We start from the raw sequence: 22,476 nt of genomic DNA, 5'->3' as shown, positions 1-22,476 counted from the left end.
ATTCTATCTTTTTGTCTCTCTTCTCCTTTGGATAATCTCATAAATTTTATATTTGTGTGTTTGATGGTGTCTCATATGTCCCTACACTTTCTTCACTCATTTTTGATCTTTTTTTAATTCCTCTAATTAGCTAATTTCAACTAATCTTTCTTCAGATTCACAATTTCTAATTTTTTGCATGATTGCATCAGCTATTCAAACTTGAGTTTTTCAGTTCTGCCATCGTATCCTTCAGCACTAGGATTTCTGTTTGGTTCTTTTCTGCAGTTTCTATTTTTTGTCAAACTTCTATTTCACTCATGCATTGTTTTCCTTATTTCTTTTAAATGTCTGTCTGTATTTATTGAATTTCTTTGAGTTTCTTTAAGATGAGCATTTTGAATCCTTTTTCCAGTAATTTGTACATCTCTATTTTGATGGGGTTGGTTAGTAAAACTTTAGTTATTTTGATGGTGTCATGTTTGCTTCATTCTTTGTTATTCATGTAGGTTTACATTTCTGTCTGCATTTGAAGGAGCTAACTCCTCTTTCACTCTTTATAGAACAGATTTGACGAATTAAAATTTTCTCCTAATAGGTCTGCAGGCTGATGAGATTACCTCTGGGCTCATGATTGAGTGGCATTGGATGCAGGTCTTGTGCCTGATACTGGGTCTACAGTGGAAACTGCAGTTGGCAGGGTTGTTACCAGAGGCTTTAGTTGGTGTGGGTCTCATCTGGTTTCTCGGCAGATTGGACTGTCTCCAGGATCTGGATCTTTGGGTCTGGCTCCCGGATGATGAAGGTCTGCTTCAGGATTCACTGATTGCAAGTCTTTTACCATGTGCAATGATGGATATGGCTTCCACTGGGTCTCTGGGAGGGCTCCTGTTGAATAACTAAATTAGTACCTGACCTGGCCATACTGTACAGGTTGGCTGAGATGGGCTTAAATTGAGACACAAGATTGTTTCAGGATATAAAACCAAGGCTGACATCTTTAGCCCTATCTCTGGGGTCATGAATAGGTATGTGTACAGTGGTTTCCTGGGTGAGCAAGCCTGCTTTCAGACTGCAGTTTAAAAAGGTGGGGGCCAATTTATAGGGCCATGTAAAGATCCACAGTGGGACAGAGGTGAGGGATTCAGCCTGAATGGGCACTGTGGGACATGCCTTCTTGTGAGTGCCCGAGCAGGCCAAGCTTCTCTCAGTCTGAAGACAAAAGGGTTCTGGACCTAAATCCAGTGCCATTTGAGGATTCACTGTGGAACAGGGGTTGGCAAAGCCTGTCAGGCATGTCTCCTGGTGGGATTCCAGCTGGACAGAATTGCTTCAAGACCATAGCTGGGAGGGACTGAAACTAATCTTCAGGGCTATTTTTAAATCTGCTATGGAACTGATGTTGACAAGCCTGACCCAGTGGCAGTAGGGGGTCAGAACCCCAGCAGATCCCTATGTGGTCAGGATTGCTCATAGACTGCATCTGAGAGGGGCTAGAGCTGAGATTCAGGGACCAGTTAGGGTCCCTTATGGGATGAAGGCCAGTAAGCCTGTCTAAGAGCATCTCTAGCAGTTCCTTGAATGTTGGAATAACTTCAGGGCTGTGACAGGTCTGGTGCCTAGAAAGGGTCCTTTCAGGATCTGTTATGGGATGGAGGTTGTCAAGACCATTAGCACTGATGAGTTTTTCAGTTCTCAATGTCACCCTGTGCCATTGAGATTGTTCCCAGGCTGCAGTTAAGAGCGGCTAGAATCAAGATTCAGGGCCCCTTCATGACCTGCTGTGGGATGGAGGCTGACAATCTTTAGTGGCGCAGATGGATGAGTCTACCAGCAGTTCTTATTATGGATGGAATTACTCCTAGGCTATGGCAGAGAGGGGTGAGAGCTGAGATAGCGCCCCTTCGTGATCTGCTGTGGGACAGAGGCTGCAAGCCTGTCCTGGTGGTATAGATGCATGAGTCTCCCTCTAGGTCCCTGTGTGAGAAGCACTAGGCTAGAATTACAAGTAAAGGGGGCTGGAGCCAAGTTACAGGATAGCTTTTGGGTTCACGGACAAAACTGATGGCAACAAGCAGATGGGTCTATCTGTGAAGCACTAATGAGCATGATTCCTCCTAGCCCTTTGGTGGATGCTTTCGGAAGCAGGCTTGAGGACAAAGGGGACTGTAACTAAGCCCTTTGGAAAATGGGGTTATTTATGGGTCTGAAGCTGGGTCCACAATTGCTGGATCAGCCACCTAGGTGCAGATCTGTACCCTGAAAATAACAATCCTAAATCTTTGACTCTGCTGGGGTTTCACAACCTCATACCCCAATCCAAGGGCTCCCACAAAGAAATTTTTGGTCATGAATGGGTGCAGAATTATGTTTTTTGGGGTAATACAGGCGGGTGACCACCTATTCTGCCATCTTATCTTATCCCCTAGATATCTGTTTTAATCCTATTTACCCTGTTTGTGAGGGAAGGATTTCATACCTCAAGAGATACCTATGGAGACAAACACACAGACCCTACATTGGACATATGAGATTGATGCATATTTATTAATCGTATACACTTACAGCCCAGAGGAGGGAGACACCACACACCATGCAGGACCACATAGGGGCTGCATTCGGGGTAAAAAGTGAACAACCATGGGTATGGGATGCAGGTTTGGTAATATCAAGAGGGTAGAGTACTCGTTGGTACTCAGGAGGATGTGATTGGCTTGTTTGAATAACTCCACAGGCTGGCATGGAACTGAAACTTCTCAGTAGCAGGAAGAACATGACCTGATCTATTTGATAAGGCAGGTTCTTTGGCTAGGAAACCTTATTTGCAGGAGCAGAGTAGGGAAGAATATTTACTGTAGGGCTATTTATACCCCTTTCAGATGCCCTCAGCTATGACAGAAGCCAATAATATTGGGCCTTAATCTTAGGACTTCCACCATAGTATATTAATGAATCTTAGCTATAGGAAGGGAAGAAAGATATGAAAATAAAGCTATAATTGGTTTCTTAAAAGTTGCACTTATTTTCAACAAGAGACAGGATTTCTGGTATTTTCGCGTGGTACAATGACCTTGCCTTTGTCTGTACTTAGACAAAATTATTAAGTGGCCCTACTTTGTCTCATTTTGTCATGGTCTCACCTGAGGTTGGTATTATTTCCAGTAGGGGAATAAAATGGCATAGCTCCGAGAGCTGGGCCAACTTCCAAATCTCAGAGGCTGCTATTTTTTTTTTTTTTTTTTTTCCTTTTACAGTTAAAAGGGCCTGCTGGTGCTGGGAAGCTAAATTAGATGGGTTGGTCAAGGAAAGTTTTCTGAAAGAGGGATATCAAAGCTCAGCCTTTACCACTAATAAGGAGTCATCCACACAGAGAAGAACTCAGGAGAGTAGAGACAGGAGGGGAAGGGAGACAACCTGTGGGAGAGCATTCCTGTCTGAGGGAAACAGCAAGTATGAGCAAAGAAACATTTCATCACACCCAAGAGATGTGAGAAAAACCATCAGGAGCATGGCTCTTTGCTTCAGTGCTCTCTAGGGGTTGGATATGGGGGAAGTATCAGAATCTCAGAACATGGGAAGTAAACTTTTGGAAAGCCTGGAAGTGATTCTGATACAGTGGTCCTCCCAGACAGATTGTCCCTCACTGCCTGTACCCTTCCCTCACAGATTTAGTTCAATTATATAGACCTTATATGAAAAACCCAATACTAATTGATACTTTAATATGGCCCTGTTTAACATACAACAAAATTGCTTGTCCAGGAATGTTTTACCAACATCCAGGGAGATAGATGAGGTTGTTACCTAGGGAATGTGCTGTCAGTGGCAGAAGATCAATTACCCTAAATATAATTTTGTTTTTTCTCTGGAAACTAGACTGTAGTGACTTTTCTAGACCATCTAAAATATATTTGAGCAGGGTCTGCATTTCCATTCAATAATGAAGCATTCCTATGATATGATTTTTATCGTTCCAACCATCTGTTCATATCCAGTTCATGCATTTGAACACCATTGCAATAGTTGGGTTGAAGACACCATTGCTACCAACTGGGAATTTAACATACCAACACAGGAAAATATTGACGATGATAAACAGCTCAGAGAATAATGGTACAAGCATGGACTCTGAAGCCAGACAGCCTAGGTTCAAATGACAACACTACCACTTTCTAGTTGTATCCCTGTTGGGTACATTACTTAGTTTACGTGCCTCAATTTTCTCACCAACAAATTGGGATAATACTAGTACCTACCTCAAAGGTTTATTGGGAAGAATAAAATATGTAGTAATTTCTTAGACTTGGCACAGGATAACACTATGTAAGACCTAGCTTTGTAATGATGATTACAACTGTGTATTGGAAAAGACAAAAAAAAAAGGTAATTCATACCATATTTCGATAGTTGATGAGTTAATTATGTACTAACCAGTATATGTAAATGTTCACAGATCTTATTGAGGAATAATTTCTATCACTTATGGTTCTACATAGGGCCTCTCCTCTTGCTACAATGTCAGTCACATAATGAATCAGTTTTTAGCAAAATCTGAAACTACACATTTAATTTAAAATATTTTTTTTTCCTGTCTGCCTGATATGTCTGATTCATTCAAGCTTACTGTAGATAACAGTTTTAATACATTCTGTTACTGAGCTTTTTGGACTTTGCCTAAAGAATACACTAAGAGTCTCAGATCTTTAATTGAAGCAACCGTATTTAGTACCACTGAAATAAGTGTGATAACAGCTTGATCATGCAAAGCTTGACATGAAGAAAACACCTGCCTGGTGTTAATAAGATACATGAATTTCAGACAACAGAAAACCAAAGAAAATTACCACTTTGTCTGTCTTGATAAAACACCAACAGAGTTCTCATTCTTTTCATGATATTCAGAAGTTTATTTGAGTTTCTATGAAATGTGAACAGAAAAATAACATGGATTATGGGCTCATGGCGGATGAGGGGTTTTAAAATATTGCTGAATTTTTATACATACTATCAGATTTACTAAGACAAAATAAAAGAAAAAATAAGGAAAAAATAAATACTTGTTTTGTTCTGGATATTCATTAGAACAAACCAGAGTGATCTGAGGATGAATTTCAAGTATATGAATAGGCCTGGATATATTGGACATTAGTGTAGACACACATACCCACTTCTTCTCTTAAGGTTCAGGGTCTCAATAGAAATACGTTGACTGTTCCTATCAATTGGCACTTTTATGCATAAGAGAAAATGTTTTACCTTCACAAACCTACTTTAGTTGTTTAAGAAAAGGAAAAATCTTAATAATAATAATACAACAGTCATTAAAGGAATAACTTAGTGCAGATACCATCTTCTGATAATCACCCCTCAGAGTCTTGATTCTAGGCTGTAACATTATCAGAGTTTGCACTGGTCACCAAACAGCTTTGACATGGTATTACCTAAATCATTGCATTATTACAAGCAGAACTGAAAAACTACAACCTCTTTTTTTTCGGTGAAGTAAGGAAATTCATCCTCCAACAGGTTGAGAGCATCATTAAGAAAAAAAGAAAAGATTATTTGTGTGTTTGTTGCCAAATGTATACAAGATTGATAAAACCCCGATATCATATGCACTGAATTGTCACTAGTTTTTGTTTGTTTGCTTCTTTGCTTGTCTGTTTAACATACACAGAATAAATTATCTTGTTAGACTGCTTTCTATTTCTAATGAACATGTGTACATATAATTTTTTGGAAGCAAAGTTATGCCTTTTTTCCCTCCTAGTTATTTATTTTACCTAAAAAATTTTAGTACCTACACCAAAAGGTAGCTAATATTCATGCATAGTCAGCATTTAGTTGACTGTGATAAATTGTCAAAAGAAAGGATAATTGAAATCATTACACTGCAAAATCCAATTCAATACTCTATGTTTAAACTTATATTGTGTCTTAAAGTTGGCCATAACTGCTAATAGACCAACTGAAGATATTTTAATTTTAATTTCTTTCATCCTTCCAAAGATTTTGATAACTTAAAACACTGTGTGAATAGTACTTTACAGTTGCTAAGCACTTTGACATAAATTGTCACTTTTGATCTTCCCACTATCCTTATGGGAATGAGAGGTTATAGAATTATGAAAGATTTTATTATTCTCACTTTATATATTAATAAATTGGAAATCAATCATCATGTTTTTAAGGAAATGCAGGTAATCAGCTCTAGAAAAATTAAAAGTCTAGAATTTCAAAGTTTGTGGAATGTATTGCATTGCACTGAGAAAACCCATTACCTTTTGTCCACAATAACCCATCCTGTCTCCTTGCTGCCCTGTGTCCATGTCATTCTCTCTACTGTTTCTGGAACTTTGAATGTTTTTCTTCACTTCCCTTCCCTGCTTTACGCACCCTGTCTTGAATGTCCCTGCTTCTCTCAAATATCTAAATCCTGCTCATCTCTCAAGGTCTAGCATAAGTTCCATCTCCCCCAGGAAGTCTTCCAGTCCCCACTGTTCTTAATTAACAATTATAGCATTTACAGGAATTTATTAAGTTCTTAAGTGTTTCATATATGTTCATCTAAATTCTCCTACCAGATTATAAGCACCTGAGAGCAGAGACCAAGTCTTATACTTCTTTGAAACTCACAACATTCTAGCACTGCATATAGATATAATAAATGCTTGCTAAATATTTGGTTATTGTTTAATTACCCAACAGAGACAATGCTGAAACACATCTCATCTTCTTTATCTGCATTTCTATCCATGTGGCTTGTAATTTAGCCTGTATAATCACTTACTATGGTAGAGTTCAGTGTGGATTTTTTCAATATGTTCATACATTGATTGACCCTAACATTAATTTCTAACTGTCAATGACACCCAGTCATATAACCTAGAGGATCAAATTAACTATACATGCCTGATGGATTCCCTGAATAAACATTTGGGTCATATATCAGCATTGAGAACAGGAACAGGAGACATTATGCTGTGATTGCGTTTCTATAGAATTATATTAGCATTACCCATTCTGCTAGTCATAATTTCTCAGCAGATCAGGGATATCTATCAATAGTATTTCCTGTGATATAGCATATGAAAATGCATTCCATTCTTCATTGGAAGTGTTGCTGATCAAGCATATTATCCTTATAAACTTACTTTTTAAGAAAGAAATGTTTATGTGAAAATAACATACTTAAGAGTCATTATGTGCAAAAAGGATGTCACTGTATGACAGTTTGACTCTGAAATGTAAGTGTTCGGTTTAATCAAATAACTGCTTTTGTTCATATTTTAAGGTGAATTTGGAGAAGTCTGTAGTGGACGTTTGAAGACACCAGGGAAAAGAGAGATCCCAGTTGCCATTAAAACTTTGAAAGGTGGCCACATGGATCGGCAAAGAAGAGATTTTCTAAGAGAAGCTAGTATCATGGGCCAGTTCGACCATCCAAATATCATTCGTCTAGAAGGTGTTGTCACAAAAAGTAAGTTACTGAGTTTCTTCATTACTTCTTTCACACACCTATCTCAGTTTTTTTAAGAAAAGGAAAAATCTTAATAATAATAATACCACAGTCATTAAAGGAATAACTTAGTTCAGATATCATCACTGCCTCAGAGTCTTGATCCTAGGCTGTGGCATTATCAGAATTTGCATTGGTCACCAAATAGCTTTGACATGGTATTACCTGAAAATCATTGCTAACATAACTTGAAGTAATGAATCAAGAGTAAAGGGTTATTATTTTTATTTTTGATTAACAGAACAAACACTTTCAGTGTTTTGGGTCAGTAAGGTAAAATATTTCTGTTTAGAAATAAATGTCATATACAAATATAAAATGCTTTACCTGGAGTAAAACTTATAAACAAAAATTCTGCATGGAACCTATATAAATGGCATTAGAAGTAAATTGTTATAATTTATATCAAATGAAAAAAGTGTACAATTCCTCAAGTAAAAATTCTTCTTTTACAGAAATAACGGAACAAAGTTTATTCCTTTGAAAGGAAATGTTTTAAAATCCAAAATTAACAATATACTCTAAGAAATAGATTGCTATATATTCACTTTCATTTGCATAATGATAGGGCATAAAATATGACAATATTTTCTCATTATTTACGAAGAATTATAACATATAAAATCCAATACAGATTTGGCCTTTTAAAATAACTCCAATCCTTGAGAGAGGCATTTTCTTTCATAAAACTAACATTTATTTTAAAATCATTTAAATAAAATTGAAACTTTATGTCATATTTGGAAGCAGAAGAGTATAAAAGCTTACAAAAGAGATGTAATTGACTTTGTGTCTGAAACTCCTAAGTCCTTCTCACAAGGCGTTGTCCAACATGCTGCCCAAAATGAATACATTACGGACAGCTACAAAAGTTTGGAAGACAGAAAAGAATGCTTCTGATGACAGATGTTGCAGCGGACTATGACTTTAGTGGCCTTCATGAGGCCTTTCGGTGTTCATGTCGTTGTATAGTTTTTTCCCATATTGATTCTGGGCTTTTCTATGTAACAAACCTTGGCCAATGCGACATTAGCAAGTGTGATGAAAGTGAAGACATCTTATATGTTTGTACATTGGAGCTTGTCCTCTTGCAACACTCTTTCCTGGAACCCAGTCTCTATGCCTACTGAAGGCAATCCATCAGATGAGGCCACATGCAGTACTGCAAAGAAGAGAACTGAGGTGATCCAGCCGATATCCACATCTGAACTCCAAGCAGAATGTCAGCACTGAATGCAGCCTTATGAGTGAACCATCTCAGGTGTTACACCTCCACCACCACTGCTATTAGATAGCTGTAGCTGTGATCAACATCTTGTGCAGGAAAGGAATCATGCACCTCTGTCCCATCAACCCATAAATCATAAAAGATGATTAACATTGGTTGTTGTTTTAGACCAGAGTTTCAGATGGTTTGTTGCACAGCAATAGATAACCAAACAGATGGACCCCAGTTAGAATTCTGCTCCTGCCACTTAAGAATTATGCAGCTATGGGTAAATTATTTAACATCTCTATCCTTTACTTCCATATCTGTAAAATGAGATAGGAATGCTGTAAGAATTAAATTTGTCAATGTGTAATACATTTAGCACCCTTTGTGAGTCACTGTAAACCACATTAAATGACATTCTTTATTGGGACTGTATGTGCTAGCACTTTATACATATATGTTACCATTTCATTCTCACAGCAACCCTGATATCAATATCTACATTTTAGGGATGAGAAACGAAGTCTCAGGCAGGTTAACTAACCCACATAAGGACCTTTAACCTACAATATGTGGCATGACTGGTGTTCAAAATGAAGTCTGTCTCACTTTAAAACCCACCTTTTTTTTTTTTTTTTTTTTTTTGCTTTTGCTATATCCCTTTGAATGGGTTTTATACTTTAATTATCTTATTTGAATTGAACAACATTAAATAAATAACAATTCGAATTAAATAACGTAATTCTGCCTTTCAAAATAGGAAAAATATATTGGGGTAGAGTGATGTTAATTGCCCCTAAAATATAAAATTTGGAAAGAGCCAGCTATGCCATAATACCTGGTAAAGATTATGACCTAAAAGACAGAAACAGAGAGACAGAGAGAAGAAATAGATGTTAATTTTTTTTTAATATATTCTGACTTCCTTGTTATTTATTTAACGTGAACATTTTTAAGTTATTCCTTCTGTATTATATATCTCTGGCAGGCAAAAGATAATTTTAAAGTTGGGTTATGAACCTTTGCAGAGCATTTTAAATCACAATTTAAGCATGATGTTGAAGTCCTCTGATGTGTGTTTATGCATGAAACATCTGGAAATGTGTGTCCAACAACAAACTAAAAGGTTTTAAAAGTGTCATATCTTTATTTTCTGACTTTGATAAATCAAACTATATCTTTTTCCTGTATTCCTATGTGCTTTATTCACATATTCTTATATGTGAATTACACATCTATCCTTTCTCAATCACACACGCACACACACACACGAAAAGGAAAAAAAGATGTATATCCCTGTGAAATAGTGGGAATCATTTATCCTACATCAACTAAATATGTTTGATAAGATAGTCTGTGGTACTTGCCTGCCAGTTTGAAATAGTTTATTTCACATAAGTATCCAAACAACCAACAAAAGATTTCTTTACAACTCTAAGAATCTCATCTAGAAATGAGACCAGCGACCTCCACTTAGCCACATTTATATGATCTACAAGTCAAGGTTTTTGTTCCATTTCTTAAATAAAATAAAATAAAATAAAAATCTCATCTCTATTATAGGAAAACTGATTGAGAAAGGATAGATTCAGTATATTGTTGAGTGGCAATCACCACTATAGCATTAATTTGTTAGAGTGAGCCCCATATAGGGTGGTGTGGAGCTACCAAGGTGGGTGGTAGAGATGGAGAAAGGAATAATCCTCATAAAGATAAATGGGCAGGTTAATATTGTTATCATCTGGACTCAAGGGCTATGGGACTGTTAGAAGAAAGCCAATAAATAAATGAGTGCCTCATTCCCATAAATTCATGGTAATTGTTCCAAGATTACCCTTAAGTAGCTAAGAGATAGCTAGCAATTAATGCTCCCAAAGGACTACCCATTGCATAAAAGATAATACTGATGAAGATAAAGATGCAGAATAGGCTTATAAGGGCATATTTGTAGAGTATCCTGGGATTCTGAGAAATAAATTCATAGACTCTCAGTTGAAAGTAACTCAAAATCTAGATCAAAATCTTCATCAGATTCTTTTATAAATTCTTTATATGCATTTTTTTTATCTCATATAGGATTTATCTCTGAGAGATAAGTGTTATAAAGTTCTTGAGAAAACTTTGGCTCTCTTTCATATTTGAGCGTTATTTTAAACTTGAAAATTAAATGATTAAAAGCTGTATTATACAAAAAGTGTGTCGGATAAGAGTTGAACCTATTTATTTGATATGCATCACAATTTCATTAACCTGTTAAGATACAAGTGATATAAAAAGAGATTGACATATAACTATATGCTTAGTACATACTTTTTCTCCAAGAAGCAAATAGAAGCCATAAGTTAGAGAACAGTCTTGTAGCCATTAGTAGCACAGATAATAGCAATTTGTAACAGATAACATATGCATCAGTGTCATTAACTATATAACCAACAGAGAAGGAGCTATGGTTCTATAAAAAGACAAGAATTGTGGTTTGATGATGAAGAAATACTGTGCAGTAACCACACTTCAGAATACTGGGCCCTGCAGTTTGAATTTATGATGATGGAAGAACCAAAAACAGAAGAAATGAAGTGCCTACCTCCCAGATTAGAGAGCAACAACTAAATTTAGATATGCCAACTGTATCTAAAATAAACTCTAAATCCAGTAAAGAGCAATAGAAACCAATCAGGGTAGCAAACAAATTCCCAAACATAATTTCATTTCATAAAAATATTCCCTAAATATTCCATGAGACAGTATTGAAGTTATAATAGAAAGTGCTGCTCTTGCTCAAAACCCCTTTAAATACTCGGGAATATTGTGGGTTCCTTCTGGAGAGGCATAGTGGGTCAACATGGGATCTGGGTAAGAGAGCAGATTCAAGCCAGCCAAATACATTTTAGTACTTGCACAAAAACTGCTTCTCTGGTTCCAGAATTTTGTTCTGCTTGTTAAGTAATAGACATTCCCCAAAATTTCTACTACTCTATTACTGTATTAGCTATGACATCTGCTGTTCTACCTGCTTATATTTGGGCCAGTCACTTTGGGCCTTAATTTTCATCACCACACACACAAAAAATTGAAAAGTGCAAATTAGGCTAGAAGACAATAAAGGTCACATCTACCTTTAATATTTTGTTATTCCTTTTTTTTTTTTTTTTTTGGTTTTATTTTGTTTTGTTTTGAGACGGAGTCTCGCGCTGTCGCCCAGGTTGGAGTGAGTGGCGCGATCTGTGCTCACTGCAAGCTCCGCCTCCCAGGTTCCCGCCATTCTCCTGCCTCAGCCTCCCGAGTAGCTGAGACTACAGGCGCCTGCCACCATTCCCGGCTAATTTTTTGCATTTTTAGTAGAGACGGCATTTCACCATGTTAGCCAGGATGGTCTCAATCTCCTGACCTCGTGATCTGCCCGCCTCGGCCTCCCAAAGTGCTGGAATTACAGGCGTGAGCCACCGCACCCGGCACCATTTTGTTTTTAAAAGAAGAGTTACGAGATGTTGGTGAGTTTGTGCCAGTGATAACATCACTCCACCTCCAACTTTATTATAACTTCAGGTGCATATTGATGATGCAATAAGGAAATAGAAAAGTTCAGGAAGAAACAATCAAAGAAAAAAGTATCTTCAATAAAGTTTTCAACTTATAATTTGTAAAGTAGAAAAGTTATAGGTAAAATTTTTCTGTAAGTAAAATCAAGGTGGGGATATGTGTAATATACATTGTATGGCATAAAATATTCTGTGTGTCTGATTTTACTAATACACATTAGGTTTTTTACCTCTGAGGTTCAGTCCTCTGCTAATTAAGGTAGGTTAAGAGTTTATTGGTTTTTGTTCTTCCCCTCACACCCAAGAAACATTTACTGAGTATGACCAGGTATTAGACCCTATTGCTGATTAAAACCTAGTGATAGAGAAAAGAAGGCTCAGTGCTCTTGAGAAACTCATTTGTTGGTGCCAGTCCACTAGGAGCAACAAATAAGTATGTCATTATTCCCCAATATGGTGTGGTATGTGCTGTTTTGGCTGTAATTATTCAATAATTTTTTAATTTATTCATTCAGCAAATATTAATTTGTGTCCATTTTTCTAGTCATCTTTTTTTTTTTTTTTTTTTTTTTTTTTTTTTTTTTTTTTTTTTTTTTTGAGGCAGAGTTTCACTCTGTCACCCAGGTTGGAGTGCAGTAGCATGATCTTGACTCACTGCAGCCTCCATCTCCCAGGTTCAAGTGATTATCCTGCTTCAACCTCCCAAGTAGCTGGGATCACAGGTGAACGCCACCAAGTCCAGCTAATTTTTGTATTTTTAGTAGAAACAGAGTTTCACCATGTTGGCCAGGCTGATCTCGAACTCCTCACCTCAAGTGATCTGCCCACCTCAGCTTCCCAAAGTGCTGGGATTACAGACGTGAGACACAGCGCCTGGCCTCTAGTCACTGTTAATACAGTAATGAAAAAAGTCAGAGCTGTCTGCTACAGGAGACAAAAAGAAATCTAAATATTTAAATATAACTTTAGGTAAAGAGCAAAAACCTGAAAGCAGGGAGGAAGCAAACCATGGCTAGGTGTGATAGAAGAGTATTTTAGAGAGAGGAAACCACTAGTTCTGTACTTTTATTTATAAATATTTATTTATTTAAAAAAATACATATTTTGGGGCGGGATAATTAAGGCTTTGCAAATATCCTATTTCTCCGCAAACTTTTGTCCGCTAATTTTATCATCCATAATTTTCTTTTGTATTCTAAAGTTGATTTTCTTATTTCTCTCTTGTCCTCTGTATTTGTCAATTCGAATTCTCTACAGAAGAGTTGTATTTCTGATTGTTCTATAAATGGAATTATGCAACATGTAGCCTTTGGATTTGGCTTCATTCTCTTAGCAGAATGCACGTGAGATTCATCCACATTTTTTTGTTGTTGCGTAGCATTCCTTTGTACGCAAGCACCCTAGTTGGTTTTTGTATGCAGTGGTTGAAGGGCACCTGGGATGTTTCCAGTTTGGGTGATTATTGATAAAACTGATATAAACAATCACGTACAGGTTTTTATGTAAACATACACAATCATGCGCCACATAACTATTTTATGTCAATGGCAGATCGCATATACAATGGTGAGACCATCAGATTATAATGGAGTTGGAAAACTCCTATCACCCAGTGACATCCTAACCATCCTAAAATCGTGCAAAGCATTACTTGTTGGAGATGATGCTGGCGTAAACAAACATACTGCACTGCTAGTTATGTAAAAGTTGAACACATACAATTATGCACTGTACATAACACTTGATAATGATAGTAAATGACTATGTTACTGGTTTATGTATTTACTAAGTATACATTTTATCATTAATTTCAGAGTGCACTCCTATGTATTAAAAAATGTTTACTATAAAACAGTACGTGGTTTTACGCCAGCGGTGTCCTCAGGCATCATGTGTTTACTGCCTCTTGTTTGCATCATATTCTCTTGTTTTATTTAATCTTGTGTGGTTTAGTTCGTCATGGCCCCTAAATGTGCAAAATCCACTGCTAATGTTGCCTAGAAGAAGCCACATTGAGTGACTGACCTGGAAACAACACTATAGGTCATTAAAAACAAGAAAATTGGAAAATCATTGATAATTGTTGTTCACCAGTCAGGCATGTCCCATTCCACCATAGCTATGATCTTGAAGGATAAGAACATGTCAGAATCTGTTAAAGGATCTGCTTCACTGAAGGCATCAAGACGAACAAAACTTGGCCGGGCGCGGTGGCTCAAGCCTGTAATCCCAGCACTTTGGGAGGCCGAGACGGGTGGATCCTTCTCAGGTCAGGAGATCGAGACCATCCTGGCTAACACGGTGAAAACCCGTCTCTACTAAAAAAATACAAAAAACTAGCCGGGCGAGGTGGCGGGCGCCTGTAGTCCCAGCTACTCGGGAGGCTGAGGCAGGAGAATGGCGTAAACCCGGGAGGCGGAGCTTGCAGTGAGCTGATATCCGGCCACTGCACTCCAGCCTGGGCGACAGAGCAAGACTCCGTCTCAAAAAAAAAAAAAAAAAAAAAAAAAAAAAAAAAAAAAAAAAAAAAAAAGACTAACAAAACTTAAAGAGGGTCCTATATCAGATGTGAAGAAACTTCTAATGATTCTGGATTGAAGACCAGACACAGAAGTGTAGCCCTCTCGACACCCTGGTGATCTTGGCCAAAGCAAAAAGTTTGTTTATGATGTTGAAATAAAAGGCTGGTGGGCATGGTGGTACACACCTGTAGTCCCACCTACTCAGGAAGCTGAGGCAGGAGAATCGCTTGAACTCAGGAGGCAGAGGTTGCAGTGAGCAGAGATCATGCCACTGCATTCCAGCCTGGGCAACAGAGCAAGACTCCATCTCAAAAAAAAATTGCTGGAACCATGTATGTTGAATTTCCTGCTTGCTCTGGGGACTTAAAAATTCAAGAATCATTATTTATTACATATGTAAAAGTGAGCGTGAATGGTGAGTCTGTGAGTGTTCATGTAAAAGCAGCTGAAGAATTTTTGAAAACTCTAGATAAGCTGATTGTGGAGGAAAATTATTTGCCAAAGCAAATCTCCAGTATGGATGAAACCTCCCTATTCTGGAAACAGATACCAGAAAGGACTTTCATCCATAGGAGGCCAAGTCAATTCCAGGTTTCGAGACTTTTAAGGACAGGATAACAGTCTTGCTTGAGGGAAATGTTGCAGGCTAAAAATCGAAACCCTTTATGATCTGTCACAGTGAGAACCCCAAAGCCTTCAAGGATATCAGTAAGCACAGACATGCAATTTACTACAGGGGCAATAAGAATATGTGGATGACCCAGTTCCTCTTCCAAGATGCCCTCCTGATTTGCTATGCCAGCAAAATAGAGAAATACTGTGTGGAAATAATATACCTTTCAAGATTTTGCTTATTGTTGATAACGCTCCCGCACATCCTCTTTTTAAATTTGTGATGTTCATCCCCATATTAAAGTGGTGTCTCTTCCTCTACACACCAAATCTTTAATCCAACTAATGAGTCAAGGAGTTAATAGCTTTTAAGGTCTACGACCTGAGAAGGATCTTTGTTCAGGCTATTGCAGCAACCAAGGAAAACACTGGGAAGACACTGATTCAATTCTGAAAGAATTAAAAGATCTCTGACTGCATTGAGAGCCTTAATTGGGCTTGGGATGATGTCACCAAGCTGTAAATGAATGGTATCAGGAAGAAGATACTCCATAATAGAGGGGGAAATCTGTGTAATATTAAGATGGGGTTATAATAAGATGGTGAAACCATGATCTGTTGAGGACATAATTTATTTTATTTATTTTGGTGCCTACCATATTGCTAAACACACATTAAGCAATAAGTACATATAGATGAAGGAAAATTTCAGTAAAAGACAGAAAGGAAGGAAAGGAGAGAGAAAGAATGAAAAGAAAGGAAAGAAATAAGGAAGGAAAGGAAAGAGGGAATCTAATTTTTCAAGGACTTCAAGCCCGATTCTAAATTTTAACACTTTCTAATGTCAGTCACATTTATATAAAATTAGAAGCTCTTCTCATTGTATAGAGATACTTCTGCAATTTCTCCTACCTCTGTGCAGCAATCATATTTTAGGTGTGTTTCTCCTCTAAACTTTTAACTATCTATATTGTAATTATTTAGGTACCTACCTGTCTATATAGACCAGAATCAGCTTGAAAGTAAGACCACAGCTAATTCATCTTTATATTCCCCCACATTATCTAGTCTGTATCTTATATTTCATAGCATTCAATCTTAGTTATGAAATGAATACAGAAATACAGCACAGTATTCTGTTTTCTGGGCCTGAGAAGTAAAAGTAGGCACACGTTAGTCCACTTGTGATTGAGATAAAGCAACAGAATGATATAAATTCATTGACATTTTCATTAGGTTATATCAATCACTGTTGATATGTTTATTCATTTTTCACTCATCACAAATGTCAAACAAAGACATCAGTGATTTTTTCCCTCCTCTCATTTACACGCAATTGCTGTTTTGGGATTCTTAACCCTGAAAGTAATGTATTGACCTTTCCCCTACACATTAACGAGCATGATGCGTTTGAAATAGGTTCAGTTTTTATTCTAGCATAGCCATATATTATATATAACATGCTATTGTATTTAGTATGGCTCTCCATCAATACAATGAGCTATAGCACCTCTGTGACTTTGTCACTATTTTATATACCTAATGGCTGAACTATTCCATTACACTGAAATGATAGTACACAAAAATGCCTTCCATTAGCTACAGTTTCTGTGATTTAATGATTTATTTAATGTAGACTATATCTCATAGCAAGAAATTTCAGGACATTCCCTGGGGAATACCGGTCTGGAAAGGAAACACAAGGCTACTGGAGGGACTTGAGCAAAGAAAAAGGCCACTTAAAGAGAAGAAGAATCAAGAGAGAGTATACCGAGATTTCTTAGTTTATTCCAAAAATTGAGAAACTAGTTATTTCCCTAAAAGAGGATATATCATTAATGTAATTACTTCTTATATGTTAGCTAAATAAAGTTGCTAAAACCAAAACAAAAGCTTCCCTCATGTTAACTGTAATGTTCCAAATTATTCCTTTTAAATGAAACAATGTTCCTAGGTCATAGAGTTGATTGCTAACAGACTCAGAAAATATTTCATGCATGCTACCTGCACGTAGAAAATGTGGAAGGCTGTGTTTATCAAATGATGAAAAGTTTTAATTATATAACATGTAAATGTACTATTTTTATAAGATGAAACAAAATAATGCTACTGGTTCTTTGGTATAGTCTCCATATCTTTGCTACACAAAAATTCTTAATTGCTAAGGAGGTCCAGCCTTCAGTCTAATTACAGGCATCCACTTATTTTCCTAATTAAGAAATTGAGAACTAGCCAAGAAAGCAGAAAGGAAACACAGGTTGGCAGGGAAGTTGGCCTGAAGAGAGCAAACCTCTTGCTAAATCAAATTTGAGTCCCATCAATGACTTATAAAGAATCTAGTTCCAAGTGTAATGGAATGAGGAGTGTATTTTGTATGTGTTAAAGATATCTCTCTTAAAATAGGCAACATCTCTCTTTTAAAAAAGGACATATTATTCAGGGACAGTATGAGAAAAGCCATGCTGCAGTTTAGAAACTGGATAAGCCAATCATGGAAAGACAAAACAAACCTACTTCAAATGGTAACGTCAGTGGGTAGCATTAAAGAAAGGAATTGCAGTAAATACTAATTTTGTAATTTCCAAATTTTGTCCATAAATCACCTCTTCACTGATGCAGAAATAATAAAATACAAATATCTAATTTTAAATTGTGTATACTCTGATTTTGTAAAGTGATAACTTGTTAGTTTTTGAAAATGTCTCATAACAATATTTTTCTTCTCTGAATTTAGCCTTGTCTTACAAAACATTGCTCACACTAGTCAGATTAGATACAATTACATGAACTGATTAGAGAACATTTTAATGTCTACTTTGTGATTCACTAGTAGTGATTCACTTGGATTAAATAATTATTTCCTAGACTAATGCAGCTGCCTCGTAATTGCTCATCCTGCCTACAGTCTTGCCCCTACCACAGCCCATTCTTCACTTTTGTAGCCAGATTAATCTTTATACAAAATGTTTTGCAAACTTCTTAGGAAAAACAACAACAAAAATCCAGTCTTCACTTTGGCGTATGAGATGATCTGTATCCTGCTTACCTTTCAGATGTGATCTCCCCTTCACCTCTGCTAATCCACAATGCCCCAGACCAGCTTTGTGCCTTGTACAAGCCAATCTCTCTGTTGCTTTGGGGCTTTCCTGTGTTCTTGTTGATTGCCTTGACCTTCCCTCATGTCCTCACAAGGCTGTCTTTTGAAAAACCTACCTAAATCTAAAATAGCCCTCCTCCCCAACCCCAGATACTACTTATTTTATACATTTTGGGTAATTCATAAAGAAAAGAGATTGAATTGACTCACAGTTCTGCATCACTGGGGAGGCCTCAGGAAACTTACAAACATGGCAGAAAGCTAAGAGTAAGGCAGGCACATCTTATATGGCTTCAGGAGAGAGAGAGGGAGTGAGGAAGTGCCACACTTTAAAACCATCAGCTCTCATGAGAACTCATTCACTATCAAGAAAACAGCCTGGGGGAAATAGCCCCCATGATCCAATCACCTCCCATCAGGTTCCTCCCTCAACAGGTGGGGATTACAATTTAAGATGAGATTAATCTTAAGATTAAGATGGGTGGGGACACAGAGCCAAACCATATCACATTGTATCCTGAAGGATGGGATGCCCTGGTCAGGCTTTCACATTGCTTTCCCTAAGGAAGGAGAGACTGACAAGACTAGCTTGGAATCATCATGTGGCATTTCACAAAAGGAAAGTAATGGATGTCTACTGTATGGCTTTCATAAAAATCTCTAGAAAAATAATTTGGTTTTGATAGTTATAACTCTTTCTGTGTTTCTATGCATAATCTATATATAACAATAATATAAACTATCAGCCTTGTTTATGGTTCATGAAATAACTAAGAGAATGGGAAAAAAGTCAAATACTTTAGGAAAGAAAATACATTATTAACAGCAACAACTTAGTGTAACCATGGTTGGGTTGTTCATTAGCTACAATTTAGTTCTTTTTCAATAGTTGCTTATAAATGGGGCTATGAAAATGAATGGATTTTTTTCTTTTCTTGTATTTGAACAAAACAAAAGTATAAGAAGTGAAAGTAAATCATAAACCCGCTGCTAAAAATTATTATTAAAGGTAAAATCTGATTATCCTTCTGCCATCCAGTTCTATCCCCTAGAGCTAACCCTTGTTAATAATTCAGAGATGGACTTCCTAAATTTTCTGTGAAGGTATGTAGACACATCTATATCTACACTTTGTTATATATTGTTTTATGAACAAAAATGGAATCATGCTATGCAAGTTAGTTGCATTTTTTAAAATTTAACAACTGTTTCATTTAGGTTTGACTATGAGTAACTGAACAACTAGAATCCTGGCTTAAAATAAGAAAGAAACTTGTTTCTTGCTCACATAAAAGTCTAAATGGCAATACAAAGCTTTCTGGTGGGTCCATAATCAAGAGGTGGCCAGGTTCCTTCTATGTCATTTTTCCTCTCTTTTCAACGTAGAACTTCAAACTCATAGTCCAAGGTGTTGCCATAGTTCTATCTATCCTGTTCGCCCACCTTCCAACCTAAGGAAGTAGAACACTGTTTGCAGGTTACATTAAGAACAGTTCCTGAAAGCTGTGCTTGAGAACAGGTACAAGGGAGGCTGGGAAATGTAGTCTGTATCATGGTGGTCATGTTTTCTGTTTCTTGCTTTTTGTATGTTCTGATGTTTTGACATCTGAGACTTGCTAAACTTGGAGTGACTGCCCCTCCCAGGGCTGCCCAATTCCAAGAGATAACAAAGGACTCACCTGTGAGTGTGCCTTTCATATGCAAACCACCAAAGCCAAAGCTCATAGGTCCCCAACCATCTCCTTTACTGAGCTCTAACACACTAAGCTAATATTCTCCTGTCCTAATCACCCCAGGTATAGGAAAACTAGTGCCAGCCCCTACACTCTGAAGCCCACTGAAATTATTCAAATTATCCAACCCTAAACCTACGTAGCCTACTTACCCTGCTTCACCCATTCCTTCCTGGAAAAACCACAAGAGAAGATTTTGTCCAAGTTTTCCCCACACTCTCTGCCTCCTGATCAACCCTGGTGCTTCCTCATGTGACCCTTTTGTTTCTAGAGATCTGTGAATAGAAAAACTTCCTTCGTGACTGTCTTTTTCAAGTATGTATGTGCATTAGTCTGATACTGCGCTGCTAATAAAGACATACCTGAGACTGGGTAATTTACATAGGAAAGAGGTTTAATTCACAATTCAGCATGGCTGGGGAAGCCTCAGGAAACTTAGTCATGATGGGAAGGGGAAGCAAACATGTCCTTCTTCACATGGCACAACAAGAAGTGCAGAGTGAAACAGTATGGAAACCCCCTTATAAAACCATCAGATCTTCTAAGAACTCACTCACATTCTTGAGAATAGCATGAGGGTAACTGCTCCCAAGATTCAATTTCCTCCCACCAGGTCCCTCCCAGGACACATGGGGATTATGGGAACTACAATTCAACATCAGGTTTGGGTGGGCACAGAGCCAAACAATATCAATGTGTCTTACCATATAGGAACAAACCAAATCCTGAGGGCATTTTAAAACATTACTAGGTAGTGATCATTGCACAACTTTGTAAATGTACTAAAAATCACAGAACTAAAAATCCTTTAAAACAGTGGAAGTTTATGGTGTGTGAATTTATATCTCAATTAAAATTTTTAAATAAAACAATGGTTTATCTTAAAGTATAAAAATTAAATAATGGATATTGTGGGGTGATAACCTCTGCTAAACTGTGTCGTTTTCCTGATTAGTATAGTACATACAAATATTTCTCTTTTATTTTTGTGTCTGCCCTCTATTATATGAGAGTATTATCTTTTACTTAACCTTTCAATCTATTGAAACTATACTATAATTCATATCCAGATCATACTTTTATTATCATAGGATAGATTCATAGAAGTATAATTCTTGAGTCAAATAATTTGACATCAATTTGTGATTTCACATCACAAAGGGTATGTGATTTTTTTAAAAAAATGCTGCAAGTTACTTTCCAAAGTGTTGTAGCAATTTATAATTCTTCTGAAGGAATAAGAGTGCCCATTGATTTTATTAGCTGTATCTGCTGGATATCATTTTAATATTTTCCAATAAAATTATGTGTAAAAGCACCTGATTATTGTTTTAATTTGTGTAACTTGACTATGTGAGATGCCTGGCATGATTTTATATGTTCATTAGCCATTTTCATCTCTTTTTCTGACAATTGCCTGTTTGTGTCCCTAGCTATTTATTGGCCTGGGATATAGAACCTATTGTTAACCAGGGACATTAATATGACCCTACCATCTCTATCTGGAAATGTATAAAATGGTCTCTTTTATCTTATATGTTTCCAATATATGTCTAAGAATATGTCTTTTTAATATTAATTCTGACCAGCTTACCATGTATCCCTGAGAATAGAAAACTCACTTTTTCTCCACTTCAGAGTAGTTTTCTTCAGTTATTTCTTTGAACATTACTCCTCCTCATTTTTTTCCTTTCCTGCCAAAACTCACAGAGTGTGCATGCTAGACATCCTGTATCTATCCCCTCTATATTTCACACCTTCACACAGGAGTTTCCGTTCTCCTGTGATTTTAAGATAGCTTGTCCATATGTTTTTAAATGAACATTGAGTTTTAGAAAATTTTCTTTAGGATGTTTTCTTTTTTCTTTCTTAGTATCTCTTTATAATCCCTTAAGAATTCTCATCACACATTTTTCATGACTCATCTATTCTTTAGCTATGTTTGCCTTCAAGGAGCCACCTGCTCTGGTGGTTCAGCTCAGTCTCCTTTGATTAACTTCAGTTAACTTTTCTTTGTGGACACAAGATGAAGGGTTCCCTGAGCACAGGGACAGGACAAAATAAGTAGATCTGGCAATCAATATTAATAAGATTAATAAATATAACATATTGATAAGATTTTCTTTTCTAGTGTTGAACCTTTCTACTGAAACACAGACAGGGGTAGAGGAAGACAGGCCATTTGGTTCCCAGGTTCTGCACCTGCGAGGTGGATGGAAGGTCGTTTTCCAGCTGAAGGCATATTTGTCTCAAGCAGAAATG

General features: G+C 36.9%; 1 protein-coding gene across 3 annotated transcripts in view; it reads left to right on the top strand.

Annotated features, from left to right (window-relative positions):
* Nucleotides 1–22,476, top strand: part of EPHA6 (EPH receptor A6) — a 960,105-nt gene that overhangs the window by 743,181 nt on the left and 194,448 nt on the right. For all 3 annotated transcript variants that reach the window (XM_017889953.1, XM_017889956.1, XM_017889955.1), the window contains one exon: nt 7,274–7,459. In XM_017889953.1, coding sequence (XP_017745442.1) covers nt 7,274–7,459 — 186 coding nt within the window. The remainder of the gene's footprint in view (nt 1–7,273; nt 7,460–22,476) is intronic.

The sequence above is a fragment of the Rhinopithecus bieti genome, unplaced genomic scaffold (assembly GCF_001698545.2).
Source record: "Rhinopithecus bieti isolate Rb0 unplaced genomic scaffold, ASM169854v2 scaffold_18644, whole genome shotgun sequence".
Taxonomy (NCBI): Eukaryota; Metazoa; Chordata; class Mammalia; order Primates; family Cercopithecidae; genus Rhinopithecus; species Rhinopithecus bieti.
Note: the sequence above shows the minus strand (reverse complement) of the source record. Positions and strands in the feature narration are given on the sequence as shown.